Below are 19,774 nucleotides of genomic sequence, written 5' to 3'. Positions count from 1 at the left end.
CTTCTCTGGTGATTTGTTCAGGTATTGGCTGTGATAGCCCAGCTGTGCCTTTGCCTCTCTTTTGGCTCTACCTTTAGGGACCAGGGAAAGATGAAAGTAAGATGCAGGTATAATAAACTGCTTCTTCGGGTGTCCATATTTAAAGAAGGCTCTTTCTCCCAAGGTTGGAAACAGACTGTTACAAAGATCCTGTTGTAGCAACTTAGTTATAATAGCAGAAAAAATCGGAAGTGTATCAGTACTGATATTGTTTCATCTTTGAATAGTGATGCCTGGTCAGTCCTGCATACAAAAGACATACAAAATAAGAGTGGCAATTGATTTTGAGCAGGATGGAATTGACCACGTTCTGCAGTAGGGAGGATAATAAATATTGTTCCCCCCAGATTTTATTCCACAATGTCTACAATTAGGATAGTAGATTTTTTACAAAGTCATGGCAGTTGAGGGCATCTCTTTGAGAAAGAGCAAAAGGAAAATCACCTAATAAAGTAAGACTTTCCTTCTGCCAGAGTCTACAAAGTTTGATTTGCATTGAACCCACTCAGGGATTAGGCCTGCAGATATTATTATTAAAAAAAAAATGGAAAAAAAAGGCTTCTCAGCAATTTACATGATGGCATAACAAGATAGTAATCTATGTGTCCTGAGCAATAAAAATACAAAAAAAAAAAAATAAAAGGCTAAGACTTACTCTTCTTGTTTAAGTGCAGTTGTGCTTATACAAATGTGAGTAAAATTTATTTATATTTGCAGCAGTACTCAAGCTTTGTAGGAAAACAGATATTCACAGAATTGTCAGTGTCCCTGCTCCCTCTGGTAGCTCCCAGGCCTGCTGCTGCTGCTTCCTTCACTCTGTGGGGTTATGGGCATCAGGCCAGCTGGCGGCCTGGCTTCATTCTCTTACAGCCCTCATGTGTACCCAGTAACTCTGAGCTCTTAATGGTTAATTAATAGGCTTTAATTAAGAGGTTAAAGGATTTCAATATAGGATTAAATTCTGATCTTCTCTCTGACACTGATTAGTTAGGGTGGTTTTGTACAACTACATTCTGCTTCAAAACAGCATTCAAGTGAATCAGGAAGAAAGTTCTAACTTCAAGCTTTATCTGTCAGAAATAGTATTAGATTTACTACTATTTATACAGTTTTTGGTGCCAAAATTTATCTTTTAAAATAAAAAATACTTTTTATCAAAGTATCAAATACTTTTAATCTTAAGTGAAGAAATACTGCTGCAACCTAAACTGACATATTTTACTTCTGAGAGGCGAAGTTTGAGTTCAGTGTACTTTTACAGTAAAGGGGAGGTATGGAGGCATGGATTTAGATATAATTAGTGTGGTGAAAATCATTACACACCTTGTTCACACACTTACAAGAAGACCCTTCTGCAGGTGAGCAGTCTCACTGAGCTCCTTTCCCATTAAAAATATATATATATCTGTTAGCATGATGAAATTAATTTGTGGTTTGGCCTTACTTCCTGTTACTTTAAAAATATGAACAGTATGGAAAATAAGTGTTCAGAACTGGCAAGCTTTCAAGAGGCTCTCCCCCTAGAGTGCTGCTGGCAATGTGGCTTCATTGGTGCTACTTTTACAGTAAGAATTCTGACACAGTCAAAACTGAGATGCATCAGGAATAATTGCACATTCCACTTCTGGTGGTGATTATTCAGCATCAAACATGTTGGTGTAGTTTGCTTGGGTGAAGTTGAGACTACCGTGTGTTGAGCACAGCCAAGACTTGCTTACAGTGGCTTTCCCAGCATTGGTCACATTTATTTCCTGTTTGTTAGAAAAGGAAAATAATCAAGATAGGAACACTCCTGTCACAGAAGTAAAAAGATAGGGGCTACTTAATAATTGAAAATGCTCATGAATGTTGTAAACAATGTGGAATGAACTCATTCTAATCATGATACTGCAATGTCAGGAGGTGTTACATTTCGGAGCCGAGACAGTCTGACCTATTATTTAGCATGTGTTTATTTTGGCTATGTGTGTAATTGTCCAATGAAAAAGTAATTTTTCTATTTATAGTAAGGATAAAAACATTGATCACAGTACGTTACTTATTTTGGACACTTCTAAAACTACAGTTGTGAAGTGAATGACTTCCTACTGTAAGTCAACAGATGATCCAAAAAAAGTAACCCGAGTTACTATGAGAAATACTATCTCTGCTGGAGATGCCATTTATAAATGTAATAATGTTGCAATGTGCTTAATTGCCAGCATATGAATTAGCCTCTTTTTCTGTCACATTTGGTAAATACTGTATCCCTTTAGAAGGAAATTTAGAATAAAGTTAATAAGTGTCATTTGTGCAAACAAGTAAAATATAAGATAAACTGTGAAACTTCTTCTGAGTGAATAATTTAGCTAGAACAGTAATTTGTATACTTTAAAAATTAAGGCTGTATAAAAATAACTTCTAGTAATTAAAATATTTATAAATGTGCCTCAGGTTTCTTTAAAATTAATACAATTCCTAAAATAAGCAGTATCTGCAAAAATGTAGAGATAATTAAGGGACAACTGGATTTCTAATGCTTTTATATTAGTGTAATATTTCTGCTTCAAAACAGCATTCAAGTGAATCAGGAAGAAACTTCTAACTATAAAAATCAGCATATTTTTATCAGCATAGATACAAAAAGTAGAATGGTAGTATAAAAATAGACTGTAAAAGGAAATTTTATGGGAGCTAAGTGTATTTCTAGGAGTTTAAATTTCAGGTGAGAATTTTTGTATAAGGTATGAAAGTTTGTAGACATCCTATCTCAACTGTGTGTGAAAAATATCCAAGTAGGAGTCTTGAGTTTTGCATAAAGCTCATAACGTATTAAGGGTGCTGCAATAGCTGAAAAAGAAGCATAATTCTAGAAAATAAAACACTTTTCTGTCTTTTTGTTAAAAAAAAAATCACAAGATGTTATTTCCTTTCTCTTCAGCAAGGAGCTCTGACCCTTTCTGCTTTTTTTTTTTACCTGGGGATCTTTTGTGGTTGATTGACTTGTAGGTCTAGAGACATTTTGGTTTCTGGTTGGGATTTTCTAATAGATAGACAACTGCAAGTGGTGGTAGTTGAGAGTGTCATGATTCTGAATGTGAATAATGCTATGCCTGATGTGCTTCTTTTACTGCAATATAAGGCTAAAGATCTTCCCTGTCCATTGTGCCTTTTCTTATAGAAATTAAGGACAGCTGCTGGTTGTCATCAGACTGAATGCAGAAAGACAGGTTCACTATTCCTATGCACAATTTTTGAAAACTCCACTTTCAGTTGTCCAAAGTGCTTAGCAGTAGTGGTACATGATAATAGCATGGCATCAGTAGAACTGAAAATTCAAAGAGTATCACCTATTGTAAAGGTGTCTCCGATGGAGCCCTTTTTAATATTCAGTAAAGCTTGAGCTCATGTTGCATTGTTACTGTTAAATGAGAGAGTTCTAAAAGGTTCCTTCTGTCACTAGGACTATTTTTCCAAACTTGAAACACAGCTGTATTTGAGACAATTGTTTTTTTTGTATCAGAATTGGCCAAACTTATTTATGTTAAGTTGAAGGTATCTGGATATGTAAAGCGTACAGACTGACTTTTTACATATTTTTTTTGTAGTGGGTCAGTTAAAACATTGACCATAATTATCTGTAATTTTTACAGTTCCTGGAAGCCTACTTTTGCTGTAAGTTCAACTGCTTGCTCCTGATCTTCATTGTCAGCTGAGGTTCAGTTCTTACAGCTTCAGCACTTTATCAAAGCAGCTCCTTTGGGATAGTGTGGATTACAAACACAGGGACGAGGCCATGGAACTGGAGATAACATATTTTTAACTGCATGAATGCAGTTGTGGAATGAACTTGGAGAGTTTCCTTGGAGAGTCAGGCACTTTTTCAATTACAACTGGCATGGTTAATCTTACTTTAAATGAGACCTAAAATTACCTGGGAAGTGTTGGCCTTGTTACAAGGGTAAAGAGTAGAAGGAAAACTACCACTGTTATGTGTAACAGTATGGATTTAGCTTACCCTCTTGATTCTTAGGCATCAAAACCAAAGTCACACTGATACTTCCAGTACAGCTGGAGAGGGTAAAGAATTAGATGAAAAAATCCATTAGAGGAAAAATTAAGACTTTGTTTATGGAGAAAGAATCAAAAATGCAGCTAAGAATGTTTATTTTAGAGTCAAATAAGAAAAACATGGTAGGACTAGACATACTCACAATGGTTTAAAAAAAGATTTTTTGATTTTCTTTTTAACTATGAGCAGCATAAGCAGCTATGGAGCATGAGGAAAAATATCACAGTGTAATCACCATAATATTTGCATGAAAGTTGTGGAAACTTCTGTTGTAACATAGAATTTTAAATAAGATCCAGAAAAGAATAATTACACCCTTCTCGGTTACATTCAACTAAAACAGAGTGGTGTGAAAATATTCAAAGGTGTAAAGTAGTTTCCATATGGACTTATGAAGGAACCTTACTTATTTACAGGTGGTTACTCTCATAATTATCAGCTATGGAGTAATTAGGGAGCTTTGTCTGAATGATTTGGCCATTAAACTTTTGTGGTATTGTCTTTAAGTTTACATGCCCTTATTTCTTATCACCAAACAAGTGTTGGAAAAGATCTTGATAAATTGGATGTTTTACTCTATTATGTCTGTTTAAAACTTAGTTGCAACTTTCTAGCTTTATGTCTGTTATAGATTGTAAAAGTAGAATAAATGGTTCAGTAGAAGATGAATTTTAATAAACAAGAAACAATTAGACACAAAAAACAATCTTGCAGTTTAATCTTTGAACTGCTGAGGGAAAGCTAGGAGCAAGTATCTGTTGTTCTAAGGAAAACTGGGAGTAACAGGTACAGCCAGGAGCTACCCACTTCCTTTTTCCTTTTTATGCATTTTGTCTGGCTTATCTCAATATCATTAAACCCACACAGAAATATGATAGCATTAATTATGTCAGTCCTTTTTAGTCCATATGTTAATCTTCATGTTCACTTCTTCTTGTGTTCACAGGACTATTGTACTTAGCTATTGTTCCTTGCTCCCCTGTTAATAAAGAGCAGTTTCACTTCTGCTAATAAGCAAAGTTAATAAACAAAGGCTGCAGTTTTATTCAATACTGAGCATTATAAAGAGGAAAAAAAAGTAGGTAAAGTAATCCTGTCTGTTCCAGGTAGGCTGTTTGTCTAGCTGGTGTGTTTTCTGTTGATTCATTTACAGTCATATCCTCATTTATTAAAATGCAGGGTCTTTTTTTCCACATTCTTGCTCGTCTTTTTTTTTTTAAATGACTTTCTGACTGTTTTAAGTTAGACTAGAGTCAGTAATGTGACTTCATCTGTAGCCAAAAACTTATTTAGGATCATACCAAAGTAAGTAATTCATTCTGATGTCAGGAAGAATGCAATGGGAGAATATTTTCTATTTTGTTAAGGAGGTCAAACTGTGAACAAATGTGATGCAGTGTGACCTGTAAGCCTTTGCAGAAAGCCCTAGTAAGTGGGGAAAAGAGAGAATGGAGCCAGGCCAACTTGAAGACATCATATTGGCCGTGTATTTTACCTCTAAGAACAGCCTGTTATGAGGTTCCCACCAACAGAGAATATTTGGGTTCATTCTCCAGCATGAAGCAAATGATGTTAGGTCATAACAGAACATCTTTACATTCTTTACATCTTCATATCCTTACATCTGCTCCCTTGCATGGAAAAGAGACACTGAAAGAGAGATCTGGTAGTTTTGGACGCTCGTTAGCTCTGATATAGTTGGCTTTTCCCACTTGAATTGTAAGTGAGCAGCAGCACTGGTATGAACCAAGGGCAAGATCATTTAGCAGCCACTCCTTCCTTTCCCTTCTCTTAGCTCTTTTTCTACTCTTCAGCATTTCTGGCACAGTCAGTGTAATTCACTTAGATTTAGAATATATTTATGCATTAGACTAAAAGTATATGAATTTTACAGTATTTTTTTAGGGAAACTATCGGAAGACATCAAGTTCCTTATGTGTGAATTTATTTTAATTCTGTGCCCCTTTTACCTGGGGTCCAGACATTGGCCATATTGAGAAGGTTTTTTTTTTTGAGGTTTTTTTTGGTTTCTTAAAGGTTTTTTTGTGAATTTGTTAAGAATGATATTGAAAAATAAATACCTCATTGATTGAGAGGCAGGTAGTATTTTTCTTGCCGTGAACAAATTTAATTTTTTGTAAGTAATATTTTACTATGCTTAGGGCCGCCTTTTTCTCTGAGTGCTCAAATCTGTAGGCTCTTTAAAGATGTTCTGCACTTAAAATTACGTCACTGTTCCTCTGTGTCTCTCTCATGTTAATGAATATCACAGAATAATTAAAGTAAAGAATAACTCCTTAATAGGTTAGACATTAGAAGACATGAAAATCATGGGTCTTTTCCTAGGTAGCTCCACCCATAAACCAACTCAAAACATAATAGGTGAAAAAGCTAAAAATTTCAGATTTGTTTCCACTGAAATTTTCAGGAGGATTTAATCTATTAAGAAAAAATGTCAAAATGAAATATCTCACTGTTTGAGACTGCTGAATAGCAGTAAATACTGTCATTATATGGCTTTTAACCTTCTTTTTCTAAACAAAATACTGAAAATGCTAGGAAAAAATCTGCCTGTTAACTTTTAAAGTAGGGAAAATTCATTTCCTTCCTGAAAAAAAAATAGTAGAGTTCATTTTCTGCTATATTCTTTGCTTAAATAGATGAAAATCAGAATATTTATGCCAAGTACAACTCACAGGAGAAACTATGCACACTTCTGAGATAAGCTTGGGAGTTGTTGTTTCTGAATAGATTTCTTGGACTCAGGGCAGGTAGAGATTCAAATGAATTGGATTTTGTGGTATCTTTTGGTTTTAAAAGAAAAAGTTTGTGAAAGTTTAGCTAAAACTGGTACTTTGATCAGAAATCAAAGTAAGCGCTTGTCTAGCTCTTTTCAATATCTTAGATTTCTTCTACGTATTGTAAATCCCAGTGCATAGATTAAAAAGCAGCATTTTTACTTGACAGTTGTATTTTTAAGCCCTTTCAATTTGAAATAGATTTTTTTAATCTAAGGTCCAAGCTCAGATATTTCACTTAGGTGCTCCTGAAGTTAAACCTACTGACAGTAGAAAATAGTTAATTTTTATTTGAGTAAGTCAGACAGTTAGAAATCCTACGTCAATTCCAATGAGATTGTTGAGATCTTGCCAGCAAGAAAGTTAAAGTGTTGTGAATTGAGTGAATGTTTGCAGAGATCTCTGCTGATATCTACTTTCTGTCAATATTTCATTTTCACTGATATGAAAGGTGAAAACTCTGAATTGCGAATGGCTTCAACACTCTAGTTGTGTTATCTGCCTGGGTGTGATAACCCATTAATTTCAAGTAGAATTAGATGTAAGGTTTTTGTTTGAAGTTAGATTTGAGTCTTTGGTTGCTAAATAATTTTTCTTTATCTGGTAGAATTAGAGCAGAATCACAGTCTTCTGAGGAGGAGTTTTGTGTGGTGCCCTTTCTCATTTCAGTTGAATACTGGTAAAATGATAATTTTTCAATTAATACATGTCCTATTTTGCATTGCTGGACATTGTTGGGCTTTTTGGTTTTCATTTCTGTTTTACCGCCTATGCATATCCATATCAAAGCATAATGAAAAACCAGGATTTTCTGCCCTTTGCACTTCATAGAGTTTAAAGCAAATGTGGGTTCATTGGTCAGACTTTGAGAGAGCTATTCTCACAGTAGTTTATGAGAAACATAAAGATCTGGGGTTTTTCTGTTAGTAAAAGTGGTTACTTTTTTCTTTTCAAACTGCTAAGCCAAATAGTTCTTGTTGAATAGTTTTCCTTATGATTCTGCTTGGGTTTATACTTCATATCTCCTGTCTGATTGCATTGAGCTCTTGCCGATGATGTAACAACAGAAATGCTCTCTGAAGAGAGTCTCTGAACTGACCTCATGCTCAGAGCATGGTTATTGCCAAGACTCAGTTAAGGCAACTGGCGCTCTATCTGGGCAAGTTTTGAAAAGCTCCAAGCATAGTGATCCCACAGTGTCTTGGAACAACTTTTTCGGTGCTGCATTGCCTTCCAAATGTACATGCTTCTTCTAATGCCCAGCCTGAACCTCCTCACTAAGTGACGTGTTAGTGCCTTTTGCTGCTCGACTTGGATTTTTGACTACTAGGAAGAATTTGGCTCTGTAATTTTTCTTTTCAGGTAATGTTTAGATTAGATAGCTAGTTTCAGACAGGTGTTAAATCACTCCTTAGTCTATTCCTCTTCACTGGATTGAGCTAAGATGTGATAATTTTCTTTTTTGTTGACAAACTGGACTTGTCAAACGTGTCCAATTTTTCCACATCCATCAATAGTAGGCAGACACCAACCTGGGCACAATAGTCCAGGTGCAGCCTTTCCACTGCCAGTCAAAGGGAACAAATAACTTCCCTTAATCTGCTGCTCATACTCTTGCTAATATGCACCATATGTAATTTGTCCAATTTGTAATGCAAGCACACACACAACTGGCTCCTTGCCTGGTTTCCACCCATTGCCCATTTCCAACCCATTCCAGGGGTTCTTATCAGCAGAACTGCTGTTCAGCCTACTGTTTCCCAACCTTTACCAACACATGGGGTTCTATATATAGAGTAATATCCATTAAGAAGTGGGTGTAGGCAGTGGCAGGTTAGCTGGCACAGTTGTAAAAACAAGAACTTCAAGAGTACAGTACAGGAAAAATGTCGTATGCTACCAGTCGTTGCCACCAGCAGAAAAATTGTTAAATGAATGGACTTGGCAGAACTGAAAGTGAACAAACCCTTTTTGAAGCTGAATTAAAGCCACATCCATGCTCTGTGCCTGGGAATACGAAATGAGGCAAGTGCTACATCTGTAATAAAACTTTGAGAGAGAAATGAGGAAATGAGAAGCGGCTTCTACACTCACATCTAGCCTAAACATCCTGGATTCTTTCTTAACAGTTGCCCTTTTAGTGGCAGATTTTTAGCAGATTTAGAAGTTTCAGAAACATTTATGTGAACTTTTGAGAGGTAGGTATGGTTTCAGAACTTCTTGTCAGTAAATTTTTTTTAGTTTTGGTAAAATGCTGAAAGTTTTAGGGATATTTCTGGAAGGGAGGAGAAAATTAAAATTTCAGGACAGTAATAAAATGTCAATAATAAACTTGGATTTCCTACTGGCCTTTGGCATGGATCAGGAGAGACTCACTGATATTGAATTTTTGACTGATATTGAATTTTTCATTTCTGGAGAGGTGTGGGCAATCAGGAAAAGCAGAATTACATTAACTCTATTCCAGAACAAAGAAAGTATTCCAATGCGAACTATATCTTGATGCTGGCAGAGCAATCCAAATTCTTACAAACAGTTGCTTTTCACACCGAGATGTCTTCTTATGAAGTTATCTTGGATATGTTATTTTAAAGAGAACAAACTTTTCTAGTCATATAAGCCTCGTGTACTTCACCGCTGTAACTCTCAGCCAATTACAAGTGTGGTTCAGGGAAGTCATTCTCACAAGAACAGAACTTAATTACCAGTTTCCCAGACTAAATTTTCATTATCATTAGATGTATGTGTAAAGTCATGCCAACTTCTGCTTTTCCTCTAAAATCTATAGCAGCTGTTAAAGTACATACTTGAATTTTTGAAACAAATGTAGTAATGGAGTGAGGCTTTGCATTAGTATAGCTAGATGGCATGTGCTACAGGAGCCATTGCCAAATTACCCTTATGTAAGGGTCATGGATATGCATTTCTGAGTTTTCTACTTAAATGTGCAGTTAATTATGATTTAATATAACTATAAGGATTTGCTAACAAAGAAAGTCTCTATCATTTCTAAAAATAAGGCTTTTCATTGTGGAACAGAAGTTTGGCCTGTAATACAACTCTTGGTCAGAACCCATTTTTTCACTACTAGAAAGACATTGAGGTGGTGAAGTGTGTTCAGAGAAGGGCAATGAATTTGGTGAGCAGTCTGGAGTCCCATGAGGAGCAGCTGAGGGTGCAGGGGTTGTTTAGCTTGGAGAAGAAGCAGCTCAGGGGTGACCTTGTTGCTCTCTGCCTGAAAGGAGGGCGCAGCCATGTGTGGGTCAGGCTCTTCTCTCAGGTAACCAGTGGCTGGATGAGAGGAAATGGCCTCTAGTTGCACCAGGGGACGTGTAGATTGGATATTAAGAAAAAAATTTGGCTTGGAAAGGGTTTTCAAGCATCAGAACAGGCTGTTCAGGGAAGTGTTTGAATCACCATCTCTGGAGGTATTTAAAAGATGTGTGGATGTGGCATTTGGGGACATAGAACAGCAGTAACCTTGGCAGTGCTGAGTGGACAGTTGGACTCAATGATCTTAGAAGTCTCTTCCAACCCAAGCTATCATGGATGGCTCTTGCCATCTTGACCTCTTGCATTACAGAGTAACTCACTGGATATCGGGACTGGAAGTTGTAGTCCTGGGATACTTGAGTTTGGTTTCAGTCTCTGAAGTTTGCCTCGGTACTGGTTACTTTCATTTCCCTAGTAAGTGAACTTCCAAGCCCCTCAGGCAGCAATGACTGCAGACAGCTTGAACAAAATGGAATTTTATTTTGTATTATGTTTTCTGAAAAGAAAACATTTTGCTAAATGTGTTTCAGATACTGTACTATTCTAAGCACCTAATTATTGCTATGTGTTTTCAGCTTAAATTTTGGCTTAAACCTGTACAGGCTAGATGATAAAAAAAAATATTTATCTACAAAACAGATCAACATTTAAAAATGTTTAAAATGAAATTCCTAAAATGAATACTCTGTATTTTGTTTTGGGTACATATTCATTTTAGGTGGTTCTGCTTAGTAAATAGAACACATATTGTGTCTAACTGAATATTTCATAGATTCTGGTCTTCTCTGTTTTATTTTTTTCTGACAGCTATCAATGCATGTAATATTTTTCTCAAAACAGAAAACTATGTTATAAGGAACAATTTTGGCAGATTACGTGTCTCCTACAAAACAAGGATTTTGGAAAACTACTCTGTATAACCTTGGAAAGTTTATACTTTAAAGGAAAAGTTATGACCTTTACATAGATTCTTGTGCCCAAGAGGAAATACAAGTGAAATTATTTCAGTACATGAGGCTTAAGATTTGGCAAAAGCCTTGTGCTTTTTATGCATCAGTGAGACTGGTAAGCAAGTAATCATACAAACAAAGGCTGTAGATTATAAGGAAGCCACAAAACTGAATGCAGCCTAAAAATAAACTTGGAGTTCAGCATAGATAATATGCTTTAAATGAAGAATGCAGTGTTAAGCAAAATTAAAAGGCAGGCAAGGTCTCAGAGATTACATGTGTTATTGATGGAAACAGGCCAGACTACCAACTACCAATTATATAGTGTTGTCAGTGTAAAAACTGAAATGTGCCACATTTCCAGACTTCCAGTTTTTTCAACTTCATTCAGCTCTTGCTTATTAGTAACTTGTGTCTTGCCCCATTCAACAAAGAGCACTCCACAGTGAGCTCTTTGGAAGCAGGGAGAAGGCAGAGGAAGCTCCTCACTCCTGACTGCCCAAATGGCTTTTAGGGCAATGCCAGCCCTGCCATCCCTCCTGCAGAGGTCCCAGATGAGCCCCTCTCCCTCTGGTGTGGGTGGGAAAGGGCTGAAGGCGAGGGAGAAGTGAGCCACTGCTGCTGGGAGTCCACACTGCTGGACTCAGGATTGATCTTGAAGTGACAAGAGCAGGTACACAGAAAGATGACACATCAGCGAGTGAAGTAACCCTCTTTTCCTCTTCCTGGGAAAGGGCTGGTGGCAGCTGGGAGCTCAGGCTGCAGGTTAGTACAGAGGAGAGGCACGACTCCAGCCTCCTGTCCTTCCTGCTGGAGAGAGGGAGCTGCCTGCCTGTTCCTACAATTCCTCTGTGGTCTAATGTAAAGTACATTCTTAGGGGAGTTTGCTTGGAAAACAAAGTGAATCCCAACAATTCTTGCCTTATGTGTGAATATCCATGGTAAATAACTGCTTGAGTTAATTTTTAACTGACTTGGGTAATATTTGTTTTGGTAGGCACCTCTGAAAATTCTGATGAAATAGTTTTGCATCATTAATTTATATGTGATCTATATAAATGGCATATTTATGCTGAAGGAAGTTGGTCTCCTGGATTTAGTTGTTTTCTAGGAGGTCATTTTTTGTTCTATCTTTTGATTCATGTGTATTTTTTATTAACTTAATCTCAATATTTTCAAGAAGAATAATTCTAAGGAAAAATAAATGCCTTGTGCAATTTTTTTTTTGGTCTTACTTTACATTTTTAATGTTTCATAAAAAGTGTTTAAGTTTTTGAGTTTTGTGTGAACTTATTCAGGGAACTAAAAAATCTGCCTAAATTAGATAAGTAATGTCTAATTTACTAAACTTTAAAGTCTTGATTGCAAAATTAGGCAAGTTGAATTCCATGCTAAGAATTTAAGCATCACTGTTCAGACCCCTTTAAATCACAGTGATAAAAAAAAAGAGAAGTAAAAGTTCTTTTTTTTTTCTCATTGGGTTTTAAACTCTCGTGATATGCAATGCCACCCTACCCATCTTTTTCGGAACCTGCAAAAATTAAATATTATGGCTATTTGCAATGAAAATTAAATTTCCCATGACATAATTTACCTTTAGAAATAGAGCTTTTGAGAAAAACTACCATTACAGAGCATTAGATGTGTCTGTAGGTTTGGTCAGCATGACACACTTCCTATTATCATGTATTGAGATTAGATGATTGTGGACTCAGAAATATGGATGGATTAACATGACAAATTAACATTGCAGCTCTGGACACTCATGGCCACTGACTGCATTTGTTTCTAGTTCTGGAAATAGATGGTAAATGTATGTGTGTACTTAAGCAATTTTTCCTGGATTTTACATCTAAGGCTGTCTTCTACTTTACATTTTACTTGAGATGAGAGTTCCTATCCAATGATATGAATGGCTTAAATGATTTATGATTTTGTTAATATGAGGTAACTTATTATGAGCTTAAACCTGGTGATTGGAAAGTCATTGAAAATAATTTTGGAATCATTATTCTATGCAGTGTTGTTAGATAAATGAAGATAAGCTAGATCAAGAGAAGGTATTTGCATCTATCTGGTGGGATTAGATAAGGGTATACTTTAAGGAATTAATTAGATTTTTTTTCCCTCCTCTAAGCTAGTTTATTATTTAACACTTGAGGTCTTGAATCACTTATCCTGTGTTTCCAGCTGTTGTATTTATAGCAAACATCTGGTCCCACCTAAAGCAAAGTTTCATCTCTTTGTAATAGCTGGACTGTGAGCTCAGTGTTATCAATGTTGAGCTTCCTCCTAGAGTTAAGTTATAATGAAAAAGAAGTAATTCTTGAATGTAGCACTTCTGGAACACCATACATTAAATATGTTTTCTTTACTGCAGTATTTCTCTCTGATTTGTAAAAATGATTATAATTTAGTGACTGTGAAGTATTTGTGGGAAAAAGTAAACAACTAATGATGTCTTCTCTTCTGCAGAAAATTACATCAGCAGTTTGAGATGTATAAGGAGCAAGTGAAGAAGATGGGTGAAGAATCACAGCAGCACCAGGAGCAGAAGGGTGATGCCCCAACCTGTGGCATCTGCCACAAAACCAAGTTTGCTGATGGCTGTGGCCATAACTGTTCCTATTGCCAAACGAAATTCTGCGCGCGCTGCGGAGGCAGAGTGTCCCTGCGGTCCAACAAGGTATGGAGCTGCGAGAGCTGGGCAGCAGGCTCCTCCCAAACTCATTGCTTATGAATCCAAATCACATAACTACTGAAATGGATTTCCTCTAAGGAGAAATCTACTCCAGGGCCTTTTAAGATACCTGGCCTCATTTCATGTAATTTCCAATTGCATATGAATTTGTGATTATGGCTTTTCTGTTAATACATATCCTTTTTTGACGAACAAGCAAGTAAATTTCTTTGATTGGAGAATGAATCTCTATTTGAGAAACAGAAGTATATCTAATGATCCAGTGATGCTAATATTGAGATATTGATTATTACAAAGTAGAGCAAGGATTTGTTTCTTTCTTGCTTGCTAAGGCTCTTCTGTACAAGATTATTGTAGAATTAGTGTTAGAAAATTTTATATAATATAATATTGTGCTTTAAAATATTTATTAGCTATTGTACGTATCCACACATATTATGCATATTTATATGTGCATACATATGCAAATGTTAACCTATTTCTGGGAAATAATTAAATGCACTAAGATATATTGTTCTGTATATGCTGGAGAGTATAGTATAGCAAGTGGTAAACAGCCATCTGAATTGTTAAAAAAGCTGAAGGATAGAGTATAAAATTCAGCACAACTGATGTAATCACGGAAAACTCCTCTGAGATCATTTTACTCAACATTTTAGATAAAATGTTCATATCTGATACACAGAATCTTTCTCAGATTCTGACAGATAGTTGTAGAAGACTTATGGCAATAGTCAGGAAGTATTATGCTAGTCTTTTTTGAAAAGATGTATTTTGTAAACAATACAATTTTATTATTTTAATGTTTATTAATGTGATATTTTTATATAATTTAGTTACATAAGTCAATTTTTTCAGTAATATGCTCATTACAAGTACCATGCAATTGGTAAATATTATCTTTTGTAAGGTAGGAGACAATAGTATGATTATGTATTTCTTGGCCTAAGATTGAAAAGTAGGTTTAAATAACAGACTGAAGTTTTTGATTACCAAAGTATAAAAAAATAAAAAATTATAAAAATTTAATAATAGTTCCTGATAATTAAAGTAACTGAGATTATGTCTAAATGTGTGAAATCGCCTTGGTTTTCATTAAGGTAACTTAAAAATGCTGCCTTCAGTATGTTTACATATTTTATTTTTTTTTTAAATAACTAAGTCATGTTGCTAGGAATAAGAGAGACAATTTCTGTATTCATTTCAACTGATTACAAAAGCCAATTAGGACAGATATTTGATGTAGGCATATAATTATGCCTACATCCTTAGAAACATAGCATTAGGAAAAATGCTTCATTTCCTAATGACACATTCTGATACACCATTTAGGTTCTCCTTGAGAGGGATCATTTGAACTTGACAGACAGATATATGTCTGACTTCTCTTGACAGATTTCCAATGAGATTCTTCCACAGAGTCTTAGGTAATTCCTACTCACCAAGCTCACCACAGACAGCTTTTCTTAATGTCTAACCCAAATCTGTCTTTCAGTAAGTCAACTTCTCCATTCAGTCTGAGACTGTTCTGCAACCCTTCTCAGCTGGCATTTTCTTCTGTTTCTTCTTTTTGCTCATGTAGTGTGAGGCTTCCCTGCACCTCATTCATTTTCGTTCTAGATAATTTATGAATAAGGTGAACAGAGTATCTCTGGACTGATCTCCTGTGAGGCTTTGCTGTTGAACTTTTTGCTTAAAAAAAACCTGATCATTTATTGCTGGTTTTTTTTCTTGTCCTTTCATTAATTAAATTTTCTCGTGGATGAATTTATTCCTATTCCATGGCAGCTGAGATTCTTTAAAAGCATGTAATTCCAGCTGAGCAGTAGGACTAAATCCCATTTTCTTACTTTCTCTGTGACAACTTGAAAGAATTCTAATACATGTAACAGATGTGAATTCCCTCTATTAAATCCATTCTGACTTCTCCATCTTTTATCATAATTTATTCACATGCTGGTAATTTTGTGTATTTGAGTTTCTAAAACTCTGTCCAATGTGGATGTCAGACTCAATTGTCTATTCTTCAATTGATATAATGTTGAAATTCCTTAAAAAGATTTTGGGATTTTTGCCGACTTTTATACTTATCAGTCAAAGACTGTATTAGAGTTACTAATTATTTTAGATTGGAGATTCTTTAACTATAATTTAATTAAAAAAATGTTTTTTGTTGACTCACTTTATAGCTTCTCTTTCTGAAATATTAGTTCAAGGTATGTCCTCCAGTTTATTCTGCATAAAATAATATTGTAGAGTAAATACCTTCCTAATCACTGTGAATGTGAACAAAAAAGATCTAATTCAGAAAGAGTGTGGCAGTCTCCTTGCTTTATGCCTACACTGATTATTCTATTAAAACTATTTTGGTCTACCAGAATTCATCCTTATCTCTCTTCTGAATACAATTTCAGTTTCTGAAAAGATGAATTCTATTAATTTTTGTATTTTAAATTTGCTTTTTTTGGTCTCTGTAGACATTATATATATTTAATGTCTGCCTTGGACCTTATAAAAGGTGATACTTATGCTGTCTGAAGTGTTCTTTGGTGGATCTGTTTGAGATCTTCATAATATCAAGTTTCAAGCAAAACTCATGCCTTTTACTCCAGATTCTTCTCCTAATTTGTTTATTACAGACCAGTATTAGCAGCATGCACCTCAGATGATGGAGAATTGCAAAGAATGCTCCTCTTTCAAAGGTCTCAAGGCTGACTACTGCTTACATGGTTCATGGCCATGAGTGGGAGCAGGGAGTGGAAATGTTTTGACAGTTGTCAGAGCATTAGATTAGGATTCTCAAAATGTTTGGATGATTTATTCCTTTTTCAGTTTTGTTAAAGTGTCTTAAATATGTAAGCATTAGCATTCAGTTCAAGCTGTACAAAATTATCATTATGTGGGAGTTCCTTCTAGCTCAAACAAATAAAAATGATAATGGTAGCACTTCTGTACAATTTATTATCTTGGTGAATGGTGTATTTAGATAAATGCGGATTAAGTTTCAAGGGAGTAAAAAAACCTTGAACAGTCATATTTTATGTTTATGAACACTTTCAGATTGATTAAAATTTAAATAATAAATCATGTGAGAGCAAGCAGTAATAATTCTTAGTAATAAGAGTACCACTGAAATATTAAATATACTCCTGTTATTTTTTTTATTATATGCTAATTTATATAGAGAAATGCACATTGAATGAGTCAGTAGACAGCAGAATGAGGTTTAGGCAGGTGAGAAATCTAAATGCTAAAATACAGCCTCGAGATTTGATACAACATTTTGTGCAGCAAATATAAATTTTAGCACCTCAGAATGGCAGTTCACTAAACCAACCTTTTACTTGTACAGAAAGGAAACAATGCTTGTCTAGAAAGTTTACCTAATGCATGCTGAATACCTTCTTTCAGAGTATTTGGCAACTTACTAGCACTTGGAGCCTCTGAAACACCCTTATTTCTTTGTCTTTGAAGAACAATAGTAAGAGATTTTCAGTCATTTTCTAGGACCCAAAAACAACATGGGAAACATGCAAGGTGTAGGTAGGGAACTTCTCTCAGTTCCCCTGGTTCAGTGCAAGCTTTGCAGTCTGATAATTTCCTTGGGGTTGTTTGATTTTGCAAAAAACAAGCTCCCTTTACTGAATGATTCTAACTGCTGGACTCACAGTGTGATCTGTGTGGAGTTGCAGCACGAAACTGTAGCGTACTTGTGGTAATGTATTATCATTTCCATTCTGTTGAGAATTAGCAAGCACTGAAGAATTAGTCTGTCACAATCAGGTTTTCGAAGTCACTAGGATTTGGAATAAACTCCATGATTTGTTATTGCATACAAGTAAGCTGGTCTTTAGGAAATATGGTTTGAGTTTGCATTTCTCTACAAAAGACACATAACACTGCAAACATGAGGAAAGGATTCTTCTAAACAGTTTGTAAACTACCATTTTGAACCAAGAGATATTGCTCCTTTCCAGTCTGTAAACTTTACTTAAAAACTACTTTGCTTGCAAAATTATACCTAGCAGAACTAATATTCAGAATCTGCATTTCTGTTCTGATTATTTGGATTGTCTTGATTGTTAAAAACCCCTGTGATTTTAATACAAGTTGTTGATATTATCAGTCCTTCAAATGGCAACTGCACAAACTATTTCTGTTATTAGTTTTATTTATTTATTTACATTGGATAGCTATTTTGATCTTAAACAGCAAATGATGGTCTCAATTTCAACAGAAGCTTCATGTTTGAACTCTTTACTATAAAGCTTTCATAAACCTTAGAGGTTGTTATGATCCTGATACAGTGAAGAACACACAGTTTTACCCAGACTTATAATTTTAGGCAATTAAAGTGAGAAACATACAGTCTTGAAGAGTAGCTTTGGCTCATGCAGTCAGATGCCAGATTGACCTTGTAATAGATCTTTTAAAAAAAGGATAAGGGATAAATACTGACTCATTCTACATTTTTTTTTTTGAGTATAGGATGGAATTCCACTTATTTTGTTAACATTTCTGTGTGACTGAATACTCATGGAGATAAGACCTTTCTCCTTAAAACCACTGTTAAAATATACCTGCATTTTCATGTGGAACAGGACAAATACCCCTGTTCCTTGAAAACTGAATTGAATGATTTCTCTAATGTCCTTGCCATTGAAATGCCTGATGAGGCTGTCTTTCAGATTCTCAATAACGTAATTGCTTGCAGTGTACTGCTATGAACTCAAAAATGTTTGACAGTGTGTGTGGAGGAAGCTGAGAGGCTGGAGGAGGTCATAGGTGTTTGGTAAAGTGTGATGGTGTGCCTTGAACTTCTTCACATATCTTTATATTTTGTAGCTTGTTTCTGAAAAGAGATTCTTTATCCTGGACATTATTCAACACAGGTTGATTGTGTGAATTAAGTCTTGGTTACTGTTATGATCAAAGTATGAATGACAGTATTTTGAATTATGCTTATGGATTATAATTGTCTTGGATAGTAGAGTGTATTTCTTCAGAGGTGAGTATGAGAAATTGAGGCTGTAGATGTTTTCATACAAAATGTCTCTGAACACTGCTTGCTTTCTTACTGCAATGGGACAGGAAACCTTGCTAGGAAAGTGTGAGACCCCCTGGTACTGAGCAGAAAAATATTTCTCTGCCCACAGAGTGATAATGCATGGATGTCCTGTGATTTAGCTAGCTTCCTATGCTATTTACAATTTGTATAACTGAGAATACCACTAAAACCCACAGCATATTTAAAATGCTTTAATCTTTTGCCACTGAACATAGGATCATAGAATAAATTGGGTCAGATGGGACCCGTGGAGGTTTTTCTGGACCAATCTCCTGCTCCATGCAGGATTAACTTCAAAGTCAGATGAGGTTTTTAGGGCCTTGTTTGACTGAATTGTGAAAACCTCCTAAGAGAGTGAATCCCAAACTCCATGAGACAACCTCTTTCAGTGATTAACAACTCTTGTGATTTTCTGTTTTTCTTACATGCCATACAATACCTTAATTTTTACATTTTGTTTATTTCCTGTGCATCTTCAAGAAAATTCTGTCTTTGTGTTTCCTATAGCTAAAATTCAAATAGTTGAGGGATGCAGGTAGTTCCTGTCTGCCCACATCCTTCCCTATCTCAGCCTTCTTTACGCTAAACAATCCTATCTCCCTCAGCTTCTCCTTGTATATTGTGTGTTTTATTGCCTGTCTTGTTTGGCCTCTGTTGTATTCTCTCCTGTTTGTTTGTAACTTTAGGATTGGAGGGAACCTAAGCCTTCTCTGAGAGTTAGGTGTTATAAAGTTACATTTCATACAGGTATTGGAAAAACAAATTAATTGTCACGCTTTTTTGGTAAGCAGTTGTATTCCCAGCACAGTCAATGCTTAACCAAGTGCCTTCATTTAGTCTCTGTATTGGCATGTGAAATTAAAATACCAGGTAAAAATCACCATTCTTCATTCA

The 19,774-nt window shown here is 35.5% G+C and overlaps 1 protein-coding gene across 37 annotated transcripts in view; it reads left to right on the top strand.

The window, feature by feature from the left end:
* The window catches only part of RIMS2 (regulating synaptic membrane exocytosis 2), a 457,129-nt gene that overhangs the window by 84,722 nt on the left and 352,633 nt on the right, over positions 1–19,774 (top strand). For all 37 annotated transcript variants that reach the window (XM_074553869.1, XM_074553702.1, XM_074553753.1 and 34 more), the window contains one exon: positions 13,587–13,797. In XM_074553869.1, the coding sequence (XP_074409970.1) occupies positions 13,609–13,797 (189 nt within the window). In that variant the 5' untranslated portion in view covers positions 13,587–13,608. The remainder of the gene's footprint in view (positions 1–13,586; positions 13,798–19,774) is intronic.

This window comes from Zonotrichia albicollis, chromosome 1, assembly GCF_047830755.1.
Source record: "Zonotrichia albicollis isolate bZonAlb1 chromosome 1, bZonAlb1.hap1, whole genome shotgun sequence".
Lineage (NCBI taxonomy): Eukaryota > Metazoa > Chordata > Aves > Passeriformes > Passerellidae > Zonotrichia > Zonotrichia albicollis.
This window is presented reverse-complemented; position numbering and strand designations above follow the sequence as displayed.